The sequence below is a fragment of the Alligator sinensis genome, unplaced genomic scaffold (genome assembly GCF_000455745.1).
Source record: "Alligator sinensis unplaced genomic scaffold, ASM45574v1 scaffold118_1, whole genome shotgun sequence".
Taxonomy (NCBI): domain Eukaryota; kingdom Metazoa; phylum Chordata; order Crocodylia; family Alligatoridae; genus Alligator; species Alligator sinensis.
In genome coordinates, this window is record NW_005841850.1 from 1,464,067 (window position 1) to 1,479,449 (window position 15,383).

The 15,383-nt window shown below is 39.4% G+C and overlaps 1 protein-coding gene across 2 annotated transcripts in view; it reads right to left on the bottom strand.

Moving 5' to 3' along the window:
* BCAS3 (BCAS3, microtubule associated cell migration factor) overlaps positions 1–15,383 on the bottom strand; it is a 447,594-nt gene that overhangs the window by 372,777 nt on the left and 59,434 nt on the right. For both annotated transcript variants that reach the window (XM_025210099.1, XM_025210105.1), the window contains exons 8-9: positions 4,710–4,817; positions 139–215 (exon numbers count right to left, since the gene is read on the bottom strand). In XM_025210099.1, the coding sequence (XP_025065884.1) occupies positions 139–215; positions 4,710–4,817 (185 nt within the window). The remainder of the gene's footprint in view (positions 1–138; positions 216–4,709; positions 4,818–15,383) is intronic.

Sequence of the window (15,383 nt, forward strand, 5' to 3'; positions counted from 1 at the left end):
TAGACCTGTCAAAGCTAATATTCCTTACAATTTCATATGTGACTTGCAATCCAATTCTATTGACCACCTGAAATCTGTTTTTTATGGGACTACCACTAATCGCTAGAGCAGAAAAACTGAAGTCGGGAATATACGTACTCGTGACGAAGAATTTTTTTGTGAACGTACAGCTGTCGAAAGCAGCAATTTTCTCTTGCAAGACTACGACAAGTATCCTGAAAACACAAAAATTAAATGCATATTTGAAACATGAAATGTATTGGTTTCAGATTCAATATCTAAACGTAACTGTTTCAAGAGCATCAGTTTACATTTCTGAGTAATAAACTGCCAGTTTTCCAATAACTGGCAATTATTAAAGGCCTCTCTCATCCCCACCACACAAGCCTGCTCTTCAGGAAGTATACAAATGTGATACGGAGTCACCCAGCATATGTAAGATACCTCCTGTAATAAAAGGTCCATTAGAAAAGAAAGAAAATGGAATTGTCCTCTGTGTTTCAAATCACAACAAAATCCCACAAACCAGCACAGACTAATCTAAAAGGAAGTGTGTTTTATCCTAGACATAATCCCATTGCCTATTTTATTGCAAATCTGACAAACTATCACTGGTTTCTTATTTACTAAAAGTGTTTTTCCCTATGTGAAAACACAGCACCATGGAATTAAAAATGAGAGAAATAGGGTTTACGTAATAAATCACTTAAAATGATTACTAGCATACTAAATGCAAGGACAAAAAAAAAAGTCAAAGGGGACAGCTATTGTTTGGTGACCTTGGACCATCGCAGGCCTTTATAATGCAGATGCCACCACAAATAGAAAGCATCTGCACTGGCAAAAATGAAAGCTGTCCTATGCTTTTGAACCTCTAAAACAAAGGGTAATACTTGGTATGTGGGTGCCTGTGTATACAGAGATGGAAACATATACACTTTGTCATTCTCTGCGTGTGTAAACACACACACGCGCGCTTCCAAAGCAGAGTATCAAATGATTACTTGAAACAAAACCACAAAACGAAAGCCACATAGCATACTGTATAGTCTATAAATCAATAGACGTTATAAAAGGTGTAAGATTTTAAAAGCTTCAGAACTAAGTTTAGGCCATTTAAATACAAAGGGCTTCTAAAACCCTTTTCAAAGAAACAAATTAGCTCATGGGGCTCTGCCAGCCCCAGTTGATTAGCTTTCCTGCCCATCATTAACTGCAATGCAACCTTTCCTCAAATGGAGCAACGGCTCATTTAAAACTGGTTATTCCTTATTAGAAAAAAGAGTGGTTAGTATTTAACCGATGAAGGGCATCGCTACATACATATGAAATTAACTTTTGTTCTAACAAGTTTCATTTTGAAATTTTTGTCCCATGAAGAATATAACTCATCTGTTCTCAAACATGCAACAAAGCTGAACTAGGAGATCATAAAGCTTTGGAAAAACAGCTGAACAGTAATGAGAGACCACTCCGCTCAATTTTGAGTGGAAGGAATTCCTGGACGGTCCATGTCTCAATCTCTAAAAACTGTTTTATAGACTGATTGTCCATTGGATCCAAGAGTAGGTATGTCAGAAGTAGGAAGAGTTAGTATTTAAAAAAAAACAAACCCCAATCAAAGTGCATCATTGCTATGGCTTCTATTCAAAGAGCTTTCCACAGCCTTCCTCCTGTTGGGTATGCTTTATTTTGGATTCACGAGCCTTCCTTCCAAGAGGATGTTTTCAAAGAGGATGGAGCAAACTGCTCTCAGTGGCAGATAACAGAACAAGGAGCAATGGTCTCTCTCCCGAGGTCCCTTCCAACCCTAATTTGCTACGATTCTTACAAAAAAATACATTAGACCTGACCTCAGATTTTTATGATCCACCAAAAGACCTTAAGGAGTCTGGATCCCATTAGACTCCGTCACCTCTGGACCACTGTGATGCCACTTGGTTCTCCGTGCTAAAGCATGAGGAAAACCACTTTCAAATGAATCTGTTAGGTCCAAAGAACTAGTGTATATTACTTACTGACTGCCTGGTTGTTCCTATATTTCCTTTTCTAAAACCAGAGAGGATTGCCTCAAAAAAAAAAAACTTTCAGAGGACCTGGCTGCTCTGTTCATATGCAAAGGATCCAAAAACCTCCCACCCTGCCGCACGTGAAACCTGCGCATAAGTCTAACCCTAGCCACTGGAGAAGTTAAGTCAGCAAAGACCCCAAAGAATCTCTTCACAGCAAATGACTAAGATCCTTTCCTCTCTGAATAAGACTCCATAGTCGCATTGTGTCAGAGGCATTAAAAATAGCTTCCTTGACTGGACCCAAAAATAAAGGGGAAGACTGGGCTCTGCACCTGATCGGGATGATGGAAAGAAAGCAACTGAGGGAGTGCTTGGGGTGGGGGCTTTCACATGCTTAGATTTACAGTCTGCATTTCCACAGTGGTGACCCGCTTTGAAGCCAGTCTATTGCCATAAGGCAGGACATGAAACCCAACACTGGGAATCTACACCGGGGGTATCACAAAAGGAAATGATCACTTAAGGAATAAGCAGTGCTGTTTTAGTAAAAAACAAAACAAAACACAACAAAAAAAAAAACCCTTTTTTTCCTCTCCCAATTTACAAATTGATAATATAATAGCAGTCCGCTTTGGGATGGAAATGAATACCTAATACAAACAAGACTATGAGATTGAGTTAAACAAAACCTATTCCAACTGAAGTCATAGGAGAGGAAAACAAAAGGAAGTTGCAAACTGTAAAGGTTAATATACAGACTTCAGAGGCAAATATAAATGTCTGTACAAAACCATGTGCATATTGGTTTTTTATTTTGAACACGCTCTATAATCTTTCTGTGTGGATGGTGCCTAACAGGCAGTGGATATTTTTTAAATGTCTACGTATCTATGGGTGTACACATACATACAAGGTATAGATTACCTTGATATCTATAAACAAATACTCATCTGTTCTTCTGCAACTGAAGTTTTGGGCTGCATTAGTCAGCTGCATGGCTAATATTTCATTAGCACTCAACTTGGCCATTTTTAATGTATTTTCAATCTGAAATAGCGAACTTTCCTTGGATGATAGCAGAGCCTCATACATTCCAGTAAAACAGATACCCTGGATACAGCCACACAATTCTGAAGAAGCTCTTCCAATTTCACCACGTAGAAAAAGAAACATTAGCACCTGGAGAGACTTTTTGGTTGGAAGAGGCTTTGAATGATTTGCCTTTTGACTGTTTTTACAATTGGATTTTTCTTCTGCTAAAAAAGGCCTGCCTGGAAAGATTTACTATCACCACAGTGTACACAAGGGAACTTTAAATTTTTAAAGAGACAGTTGCAAAGATAAGTACTGAACTCCTTCTGACAGACTGTTAAAGAAACAGTGACCTATTTTTCCCCTTCTTTTCATTACATTCTCTGAAATTCAGCTGTTATTGATATGGGCACACACTGTTCCACCGACATGGAAACTGGCTGTGGATAACAAACTGTAACCCTCTCTGGGCACCTGTCCGTTATAAAATCAAAATATACTTGCCTCTCCCCGCACCTTTTCCTTTTAAGCCATCAGATTATGTAACTACTCAAATGTTCACTTGCTCTATATTCTAATGTTTCCTTCTACTATTTCTTCCAGGTCTATTTAGACACCAATATCTTGGGGAGGGGGGAGGGCATAGCTGTAGTGGATCCCAGATACTCCGCCATTTTCCTTTAATAATTCTTTCGTCACCTTGTGCCTTCAGACTCAATGTTCTTGGTGGGGTAGTTGGCTCCTCTCCTTTTCATGTCCCTTTCAGGTCATCTATTCCCATACAAAACACCCAAAATATATTTAACTTAGACTGCTGCGACTTGCTCGACTGTTTCTTTCTACAGCTCCTTCCACTTCGAAGGATCCCAAAGTGCGTCACAAAAGTATATATAATCCTAAATCAGTGAAAGGCAGCAATTTCTCTACACTTAAATTTTCTCCATCTTGAACATGGAAATGTGATCCTCTCTCTTTCAGCAGTTACTCTGAAATAGAGACACAGAGTGCAGTATAAGAGTAATAATCATCATTAAAGTGGAGGAGAATATTCACGTTGGAAGTACAGTCCTCGGAGCTGAGGACAGGAAATTTGGGTCAAAAAGCACTGCAGCAAACTCATAAAACAGAGAAACTGTTGGGTTGTTTGTTTCAGCCAAAAGACAAAGCAAACATAGTAATCCATCTCAAAAGTTATACGGTTGAATTAATGGAATTACCCTGGACAAGATTTGAATTTATCATTCCACAGGATCATGGGATCAGATGGCAAATCAGACAATGACTTGATTTGCTAATGTAGTTTATTCACTGAATAGCTCCATGCCTCAGTTTCCCCATGTTAAAAGAGGAAGATAAGGCCTCTTGAAGTATTTTGAACCTTAATTGATTCATATATGAAAGGTGCACTGATATTTTCAGGTGAAAGCAATTGTTTAAGTAGATCTGTCATATTTTAGGCCGAAATATTCATTGCCAGGCAAAATTTAAGTTCTAGCTATGGTGGAACTGAGGTGTTTTTAGGATTTTAAAATGTCATGAAACCAGTCAATGAGTACAATTTTAAACATACATGTTATTATAGCTGTGGCCCCCAGATTTTTTTTTTTTAAGCAGACAGGAAAGAGAGAGAGAGAGAGAGAGAGAGAGAGCTGGGAAACTTCTTACCTTTTGTTACAATGCAGATCATAAATAGGAGTTTTGAACTGTATGGATTTGACCATCTCTCCCGTTCGCAAAGAGTAAAGGTCCACACAGCAATAAGGAGGACTTGTGCTGAAAGAGATCACAGAAGCAGAAGTTTAGATGTAGTATTCATTTTGACTTTTAACTTCATATTTTTAAATATATTACAACCAGGCTATAAGTTACCCCTCTTCCTATCATCTCCAGGTCTGAACTATTAAAAAGCATGTGTCTGCTAGTCAGATGAAGCTTGACCATCTTGGCTTTTGTAAAAAGTAGATGCAAGAAATATGCTAGAATATAAGCTGATGTACAGATGAAAAACTATGACTAGTTCTTAAGAGGAAATTGCATTTGGGGAAATATTTAATGAAATGATTTTGGATCTTTAAGTAGAAGGTGAGCAACACTAACATATAGCCTTCAAATCTTACTACAATAGTGTAGCCAATAGTGAACTTATACAACCTGAAGCATGAGTGTCCAAGTAAAACTTTTCTATATTACTCTATGCAACCCTATACCACAGTTCTACTGCTCATGAGCAACAGTGCAATCCATGTAGCTAAATTTCTGGTTACAGGCTAATGCATCTCTTAGAAGTATAAAAATCTATTCCAAACACCTTAAAATATAAAACTACAAGCCTACGGGCAGATCATTTCATCACAGCTAACTTCCCAGTTATGTAAAATGGTGCTAATTATAGCTGATATAACAGCTGTACATTGTAACTGCAGTACAATAAGAACAAGTATTATAAAAAGTTAACCATTTTGTCACTGCTGTATAAAAAAAAAAGGCGGCAATTGCTTATTTCAGTTATGGGAATAAGCCAAAAAATGGGTATCACAACACGGCACAATCTATTTCTCTGCTGATCCAATTCTCCTGTAGGTCAGATTCTTCTCCCCTTTCAGGCACACTGGAGAACAAATGAGGCAGCAGCGGACAAGATGTTTTGTTGATCCCCTTCCAGACACAGGAAATGTAAAGGTGTGGACAAACGTATGTTTTAGCTGTTTTAAAAAGAGGAGGAAGAGCTGCTGCTCAGGACTGCACATCAGCTGCTCTGCTATAACTTGTCTGCTAGACCCTGCAGCAGCAGAGGTTATACTGTTCCACCAACTCACTCCGAATAAAACAGAGTTCAAGTTGAAGCAGTTTTGTCATGCTGGTATTGCTGCAAAACCATGCAGGCATAACAGTTAATGGGATAACAGAATATGCCAGTAGCTTTTGGTATCAGTACCGTTTTTATGTCTGCATATACCCTCATTAAAAAAGATTTCTATTTAACTGACACAAGCATTAAACATAGCACATCACGTCAAAGCAGCATTCTAGTGTTCACTCAGTAACAAGATACTTTCAATAAATATTATCTGTAGACTTCATATTTGGTACGTTTGCACGTGTACATGGTTCAAGTAAATAATCCATTTATAAAAATGGCCTAATGTCATCATACAAGGAGTATGTTTCAAAAAAAAAAAAAAAAAAAAAAAAAGAAACCTGCAAATTAAACCCACGTTTTTCAAACAGGATTTTACATATATTTTAACATAACTGAAGAACATTTCAGTGTAAAATTAAAACTCACGTTCTGTAAGTTGAAGACAAGGTAAGAGTTCATTATACAAAAAATACGTGTCAGCAGGAAACAAGGTATTTACTTTTGAAATAAAAAATTCAAATCTGATTCCCAGGGGACAAAACATAGTTTTTCCAAATTACTTAGGCATAAAACAAACGTACAGTAATTAGAAAACATACAATCTCAAGATTTATTTTTCAGTGGAAAAGTAACAGACAAATGTGGATCTCCTAAAGTTGGCAAGAGTATCTACTGCATGTACTCTATGACTCCTCACAAGCCGAGGACCCCTTGCTATGCAAGCATGGGTCAATTGGTTCATTTTTTGATCCTCAAGTCAGAGTTAGGGGCATGCAGCTGCAAATGTGACCCACAAAAATACCAGCCACCTGACAGGAATGCAGTTCTTAACTGTTCTTCGTATCTAGTTAGGAGTCGCGCTGTAATACCCATTTAATACAGAGCACTGGATGCAAATGCAATACTTACAACTGAATCGCATGACAAGTCATGCTGTGCAGATGCACAGAACCCATGTTACATTTGCCGTAGACTCCAACTTGTTTAAACCGTACGGGTCTTTTCATATGGTGTGCACCACATTTTACTACTACCACGAAAAAAAATGTCCAAAGCCCTCTCAATAAAAATCCAAGCTTTCTTCAGACAGGAAGAAGTGATGAGTGCTACAGTGGGGTTGAGGAGGGTAGTGGCAGAGAAACCAGTTTACAAACTGGGGAAAGGCTTTGATGTGGCAGTTCTCTTCTACAACACCTTTTTCCCCCTTCCAGGCATATATTCAAATGTTGGCTATTTCTAGGTCAGCGAGTATGAAGCAGCACAAGTTGTCAGCTGTATAAACACACAAAGTATGGGTGTTTCCCCTTGCCTATATCTGTTCTATTTGATGGCATTTAACACAATTGCTGATGTGACTCTAGCTTGTCTTTTGGACCTAAGCTGCTCAGGAATTTTCTGGTGAACTAGACACACAAATACAAACTGTTCACTATCTAAAATCTGACAAGGAGAAAGTGGTATACATTACATGTAAATTCCTGAGAACCAATATGTGCACAAACCAAAAACTTCTGAACAAAACTAAATACGCATGTAAAATAATCCCTTACATAAATTCTTCTGAAAAGGCTAATAACTAAAAGGTAGCATCATTTAGTGTCAAGCATTTCCAAAGCCAAGTAGTTGGACACAGCTGCCAAATCACCCTCACTTAGCAATTTATTACTGCTAAAGGGTGCTGAAACGTAAGGACTGGCCTATATACATACTTGCCTTGATTTAACTAAATCTGGTTTCCTAAAAAGAATTTAAGTCTGTGCATGGATTCTCTTATATCCAAATAGGGAAAAAAACCCAAAAAACTAAAAACCAAAGCTGATTTAACTGGAGTCAGATGGGTAATTTATACTCCACGGGTGTTTACAGATGTGCTCTGGGAGCCACGGGAGGTGGTGCTTTAATTAGCGGCGGGTACTCTAATTAAAAACGCCCAGAGAATCACATGCATTGGTGTCCCTGCACTGAAAAATATCAGTAGGGCGTTTTGAACTAAAGCGCATTGAATAAGCTTCAGTTTAAAGCACCCCGCTGCCATTTTGCAGCACAGGGACAATGATGCAGGTGACGCTGCGGTCTGCTGGAGCGCAGTAATTACCAACCTCCAGACTCGATTCATCAAGCGTGCTCCGATTACCGCGTGTCAAAGCAGCCTCCTTGCACATGTATAGGGGCCCATGATTTTTCTGTGGAAGTTTGTGCACAGGCCAGTGCTTTAATCTTGAGCATTAAACACTGTGACTGATAGTCTCATCATTAAAGGCAATAAAGGAAAGTAAATACAGAAGGGGTTGCTTAGCCCAAGAGGTTTGCAGGGGAGGTGCAAAGCGTTTTTGGATGCTGGGGACACACACACACACACACACACACACACACACACACACAACACTGTGAGTTAACATGAATCTAGGACAGAAGTTGAATATACCAATTTAACCTAAATCAGTTAAGTCTTATACTACAGAAGAGAAGGCTGAGGGGGCGGATCTTGTGGCCTGCTATAAACTAGTCAGGGGGGATCAACAGGCACTGGGGGAGTCCCTGTTCCCCCGGGCACCACCAGGAGTGACCAGGAATAACGGTCACAAGCTGGTGGAGGGAAGGTTTAAGTTGGACATCAGGAGGCGCTACTTCACGGTCAGGGCGGCTAGGGTCTGGAACCAGCTTCCAAGTGAGGTGGTGCACTCCCACCGTGGGGGTTTTTAAGAGGAGTTAGATGCCCATCTTGCTGGGGCCGTTTGCCCCCCAGTACTCTTTCCTGCCATGGCAGGGGGTCGGACTAGATGATCTGCCCAGGTCCCTTCCGACCCTAGAAACTATGAAACCATCCTGGTTTATTTTAAACCAGTTTCAGCCACTGTGAGAGCAGCTTACGTGCACTGAACTTCTGTTGTGTTACAGATTTGAATCAGGTTCCGATCACTTTTACTGGTTTATGTGAAATTTCTGTCCCTAGCCCTACTGTCTTTACATCAGAAACTTAAAATAAACTTTGACCCCAGGGTTCAAAGTTGTGAAAAGAGACTAGGCATCTAATGCCTCTGGACAGCACTTACTCCAACGACACAATTTTTCTTAATGTGCTATGTTACTGCATAATTGGAAAACAGGATACGAAGCAAGAGGTTCAGTTTATATTTAAAAATTCACTAGCGTGTTCAATAAAGTAACATATTATATAGTAAACATTCAGGAACAGACTCTTGTCAGAGACTCTCCAGCTCTAGGAAAGTTTACTTAAGCAGGATATTTTGGCAGTCAGGAATTGTCTCTGCTAAGCAACAAATGACTAAACAGAGACACAGTCAAGTGTTAAAAGTGCTCAAAGCGACACTGACTAGGATACTATCATTTAATATAATCAATACAAGTACATTTACATTTGCACCATAGAAACAGAGGCATCTAAACTACCAGGAAAGAAGCCCAAACTTTTTTCACATTTCATGCATGAAAGCAATCTTACAAAAGATAACAATCTTTTGCTACAAATTTTGTCATCAGCCAGGAGTTCTCAAAACATGAAGTTGACAAGACTCGTCATATGGGGAAGAGGGGAAAAAAGAATAATTCAGATGCTTATAAATTGCTTCATCTTGTATAACTCCAGAAAGGACCATAAACAATTAAAAGTCACTGATAGGTTTCATAGGCTCCCTATTTCACTCATCCTGAAACCCAGAAATGTTTAGCAAAACACTGCCCTTGAGAGCAGGTTATATCTTGATGCTACCCAGGTCATAAATATGGTGTACATCCCTAAAAGCAGATGATAGACCTCTGAAGCTTCCTTAGCCTGACGAAGGGTTTTTGAACCCGAAAGCTTGCTTAATAACTATTCTCCAACCACTTGGGTTGGTCTAATAAAAGATATCAAATTCACCCAAGGAACCTTGTATGCCGATGAAAGACCTCATGACTCGAGCAAACCTGTGGGAGAATAAAACTGGAACACATGTGGCTACAAGATCATCAAGGTTTCTTTCTACAAAACACCTTTCCCTATTAATTGTACACCTTTAAAAGATAATTCATGCAAGAAGATTATTTGTTCACTGTATCCTGCTATATAAAATAATCACGTTGTCATTACAAAGGTTAGGGCTGGGATTTTTCAAATCCTGAGGTCAATGGGAACTGTCGAGTACTCTGGCCTCACCTGGTTTTGTTTTCAGGAGGTGCTACAATTTAACTTCTCCTTTTGACAATCTTGGCCAGTGCTTAAATTATACACGTTTAGAGGGCACTGATATTGTTCAGGTATGACAGGCAGAAGTAATGGCAGCAATATATTCTGGACAACAGTAAAGTACCTAGATAGCAGGGAGAGAGTCTTCACTAGAAAAAAAAGACTATAAATGATGCAGTGGACTGCTATGTATCATTATTTCCTCTTTCTTCTAGAAACTGGTAGTATAACTAGTTCTCATAATTGGTGAATTTCCAGGTTGCATTCACGAGTTGCTAAATGATCTCACAGTTGGAAAACTAAACTGTTAAACACTACCACAAAGACTTGATGGAGGTAGCCGATCTTAATACTGACTGAATATGGACAGAAGTTACACATAAACTGATATAAGTAATTGGAAACCGGTTCAAATCTATAACACAACAGGAGTTCAGGGTACATAAACTCCTTTCAAAATGGCCAAAACCCATTTAAGATAAACCTGGATGGATGTAGTATCAGACTTCACTGATTTAGATCAAATCAGTTTATTGCACTTCTGTCACAGCTCCCCTCCAGATTCCAGTTGACTCTCACTCTCCCAGCATCCCAGGATGCTTTGCACCTCCCCTGCAAACCCCCAGGTGGGTGGGCTAGCTTTGGCCAAAGTCATCTGCTCTGACTAAGCAGGAAAGCATGTGCTAGCACCACCCCTCCTCTCCCCAGTTTCTGGCCTGGGCCACTGGAGGCATGCGGCTACATTTCTAGAATTAAAACTGAACCAATAAGCTAGTGAACAATCTGCACAGCTTAGACTAACCTGCGAGGATTTAATCGAGTCAGCCCCGGGCTTTTTGACTTCTGTACTTAACCATTAAGATCAGCTACCTCTGTAAGATCAGGCTACCCCACCCGCTCTCAGTATCTCCAGCTATCCACGAGCAGCAGAAAAAGAAAGAAGTCCTCAGCTGCACAGAGACCCTTCAACAACTGGTAAACCAGGAATCCAGAGGATTGCTTCAACCTACAGACTACAAGAGGAAAAAAAGGAAAAAGGCTTATTTAGAGCACTATGATGCCTTTCAGAAACTCTGTATAACATCTGTCCTAAGTGACTGTAGGAAGAAGTCTCCTGCAAAAGAACAGCAATACAGATGTAATGTAATTCACTGTATAATTACAGAAAGATAGAGCTAGATGTAATGTAATTCAGGATGATACAATTTCAGATAGAGAGAGGGACATGGAGCTTATCTACAAAGGCACCTCAAACAGGGATCAGCTTACAAGCAGCAGCTGGAAAGTCATTTCCTTTCTTCATTCATACAATTACCTTACATTTCAAGCACCAATGTGCAGCATGAGCTTTACTGAAAAAAGAGTTCCCTATAGCCAGAACTTCTATTGGCCAGTACACCCATGATCCAAGGTATGGTGAACATGCATGTTTTTGGTTTATACATCTGTGATACAAACAATCAAAAAGCAATAGGTCACTGAAATCAAGTTAAGATTTAGATGCAACAAACTAAACCATGAAGCCATGAATTTTCTTACTGCAGAACAGTGGTAAATAGAGCATCCTTTGAAAATGGATGTGCAAGTTAGTAAGGGATCAGTGTAATTTCCACTAAAGTTAGTAGGAAAGATGAACATTTATGGACATGGCCTCGGTCATAAATAAACAGGCATTCTAAATCATGTTGTGTTTTTCCAGGTGTATGTCCTATTTTTTTACAGTACATTTTATTGACGCATTTTGACAAAACAATAAAATTAAGTATTATTATTCTGATATATTGTGACAGCATCCTCTGCCCACGGATCAAATCCTGCCTGCTTAGCTCTTGGGAGAGTAGCCCAACTGAGGCTAGTTGAAATACCCTACATATTGCAACAACTGTCACTGAGAAAGGTCAACAAAATTTGGTCTTTTTAGTGGTTTGTGAATTAATGAGTTCTGTAGCATAATTTAAATTGCTCTTGCTATTGTAAAGAGAAAGCACTAGATGTATTGTCATTTCTTATACAGAGTCATGCCATACCTATCAGTAATTCACCCCAAAACAGAAAAGTATGAGCAAAAAAAAAAAATAAAAAAAAAAAATCTGGAAACCATTCTTTCAATTTGGCAGCTATCTACAAAACCTGCTTTATAATACAGAAAGCTCTTTTGCTATTTCACTGTTTCAAAAATGATGTCACAGGTGGCCTTATTTGATTATTCTATTTTGTAGCACAATTTAATTTTCAGCAATGAAATCTTAATTCTTTAAAATAAAATCTAACCATTAGAGTAGGTCTGTCACTGTCCCAGCTCTTCCAGGACACATCCATTCTTTTTGATAAACTACATTTCTATTAAGAAAGGAAGCGCCTGCCAGCAGCAGAACGCTACCATCTCATGACTGCATTCCATTATTTTAGGAATATTTTATTTGCTTCATACAGAAAGATGTTAGTTGATTTCTTCACAAATCCCTGTATAGAGTATCACTATTGCTAGTCAGTTTGTTTGAGCCCGAGACAAATATTAAAAGCTATACTGACATAGAGCTTGGAAATGCTGCAAGTTTCTGAAAAGACCCTAACAGTAAAATTATAAATCATGAGGTCTAGTAACAGAGTCATTTCAGCCACTCTGTTTACTGCTGGATTCAATAAACCGAGCACATCCTCAAACGTTCTTTTACAAGAGAGAGTTTCATAAAATGTTGTTGCCAGAAGGGACCATTAGACCAACTAGTCTGACTTCCTCTATATTATGGGTCATTAAGTTTAAGCCAGGTACCCCCATCTTGAGCCCAAAATAATATACATGTCAATCCCCAGGAGAGTCAACTGTGTATCATGTAGAAAACACGGGAGATGAAGGTGCTATCAATTCCACCGGCTCCTGCAATGGCAAAGAAACTGGTATAGTTACGCCCAAGTCACCTCGCCTCCTTATGCTACAGAGGAATATGTGCGGGGTAGAACCCCAGCATGTCCGTGCCAACATAGTATGTTTTAAAAAACCTATTCTCCTGCCCCAAACCTGTCGATCAGTCAGACCCTAGCATGGGAAGTGGACACAGACAAGCTACTAATTAGCAGTACTTTCTGGAGCACATGAGAACCCCTTAGTGCAACCCCCCTACTGTCCTGTTTCCAGCTGTGGCCAGTTTCTCATGCTTTTCTCAGAAAAATGAATGTAGAATCCAGCTAGCCAACTGTGCTTCAAGGAAATATTTCTTCTTGACCCCTGAAGGTGATCACTGACGACTCTGATCAATCATTGTCTTAATACCATAAGCATGGTGAGGACAACCTTCTTTTTATGGATCAGGAACAAAAGTGATGAAGAACTTTTGCAAACGCAGGATGTTGGCCTCTGTGGTCCCTCTGCTTTACCTGCGACAGGTTAGGGTGTTATGTTTTGTGTTGCGTCAGGGCTGAGGGTGTAGTTTTGCCAGGATAGTTTGGATAGGGATCATCCTGCCTTGGGCTGGGGGTTGGACTAGATGCTTTCTTGAGGTCCCTTCCAGTCCTACTGCTTTACGATTCTAAGAGGAGAAATCAGATTTACAGCTCTAAAGACCAGAATTGATCACCGTTACCGTCCATATCTCCGTCTCATCCCCACAAGCAAAGGATGCAGAAATGCCTAACCTTGCTTTAACAACTCCCTGTGCTTGTCCGCCCCCATGCCTGTAGGAGCTGTTTCAGTGGTTAGCTGCTCTCATCGCTAGGAAATTGTGTGTTTCTTCAAGACTAAACTTGCCCAAATTCAATTTTCAGCCATTAGGTCCTGCTAGGCCTTCGTCATAAAGGCTGAATATTCCTTGCAATCAGGCATCTTTTCCACGTCAAAGTATCTGTACAGCATCACCTCTCAACTCTGTCTTCAGTAAGATGAAGGAGTTGAGTTTCTTAAAGCAGCACGTTGTAGAAATGGTTTTTCAGCCTCAGTTCATGTTTGTAATCCTCCTTTGAACTCTCTCCGGTCTCTCCACATTCTTCTTGAAGAATGGAGATCATACTCTAGTCGAGTTCTTACCAATATTACCTTCAGAGGGAAAGTCACCTACCTACCTCTATGTGATATTCTCGTTTTTATACAGCCGAGGATCTCCTCAGACTTTTTGTCACAGCACTCCACAGAGATCTCCCACCTGGACTATTATCTAAAGTGACTCTCACCTCCATCTTTCTGAGTCACTGTTTCCAAGACATAGGCTTAAAAACTCCAGACATAAGTTTCATTCTTAGTCCTCAGATCTATTACTTCGTATTTGGCTATATCAGAACTCATTTTGCTGGATAGTGACATTTAACCAGGGGACTCGGATCAGCCTCCACAACCTATGCATTACCTATTAAAATTGAAAATACTCGTTTTAATTACTTCAAGTTACTAATTTCCCGTTTTCCTCTATATGCAATAGATGTTTTTACTTTTCAGTCATGATATTTAACAGATTCATTCAAAATTAAGAAAAGTGGAACAAGGTATTTGAGAAAGTGACATTTTCCAAGAATGTGCATGTATCAGTGAAACGCAAAACAGCAGAGACATTTTAAACCTACCGCAAATTGCAAGAAGCATGGAAGCACTTAGTTTTAAATAAGAAAAAGCTGCACTAAGCTTAGACATGTGTTACTAAATCTAATCCTTTAAATATAAGGACAGAATATATTTGATATGGCATTATATTATTTGTATTAGTCTCCAGAAGAACAAGCACTATTCTTGCATTTTTCTTGATTACCTAGAACAAAATCTATCAATCTAATAAAATGAAGATTCCCTATTGTCCATCTCACCCCCGACCTCAATTTCTCCAGATGTCCACTAACAGAAAAAAGTCCTTAGCTGCACAGAAACTCTTCTATAACAGGTAAGCTAGAAACCTCAGTTCCAGCTAAGAAAGTTAAAAATATGGTAAGGGAAAATTATAGGTTTTGCCCGTGTCTGGAAGGAAAAAAAAAAAGTAAAAGGAGATTCACGTACAGTAAATTGGTGTTTTGGCATAATCACATAGCTCAAGTCGTAATGAACTGGCATCTACGTGCAGAGACAGAAATAAACTGTTTCTTTCACAGTACAGGAATCCGGCACACAAGCTTATTAGTTCATGTTAGAGTTGGGGCCATTGGGGAGAAAGAGGGAGATGCACAGAATAAGAAAGAAGCTAAGTTGTTGCTTAAGTCCTTAGCTGAAGTCTACCCAAGGTCAAGCCAATACTAAGAGTTGAGCTCTATACACCAACTCTGATATTTAAAAATCTGTCTCTGCCCTAACTCCCATGTTTTGTTTTGCGGGGGGGGG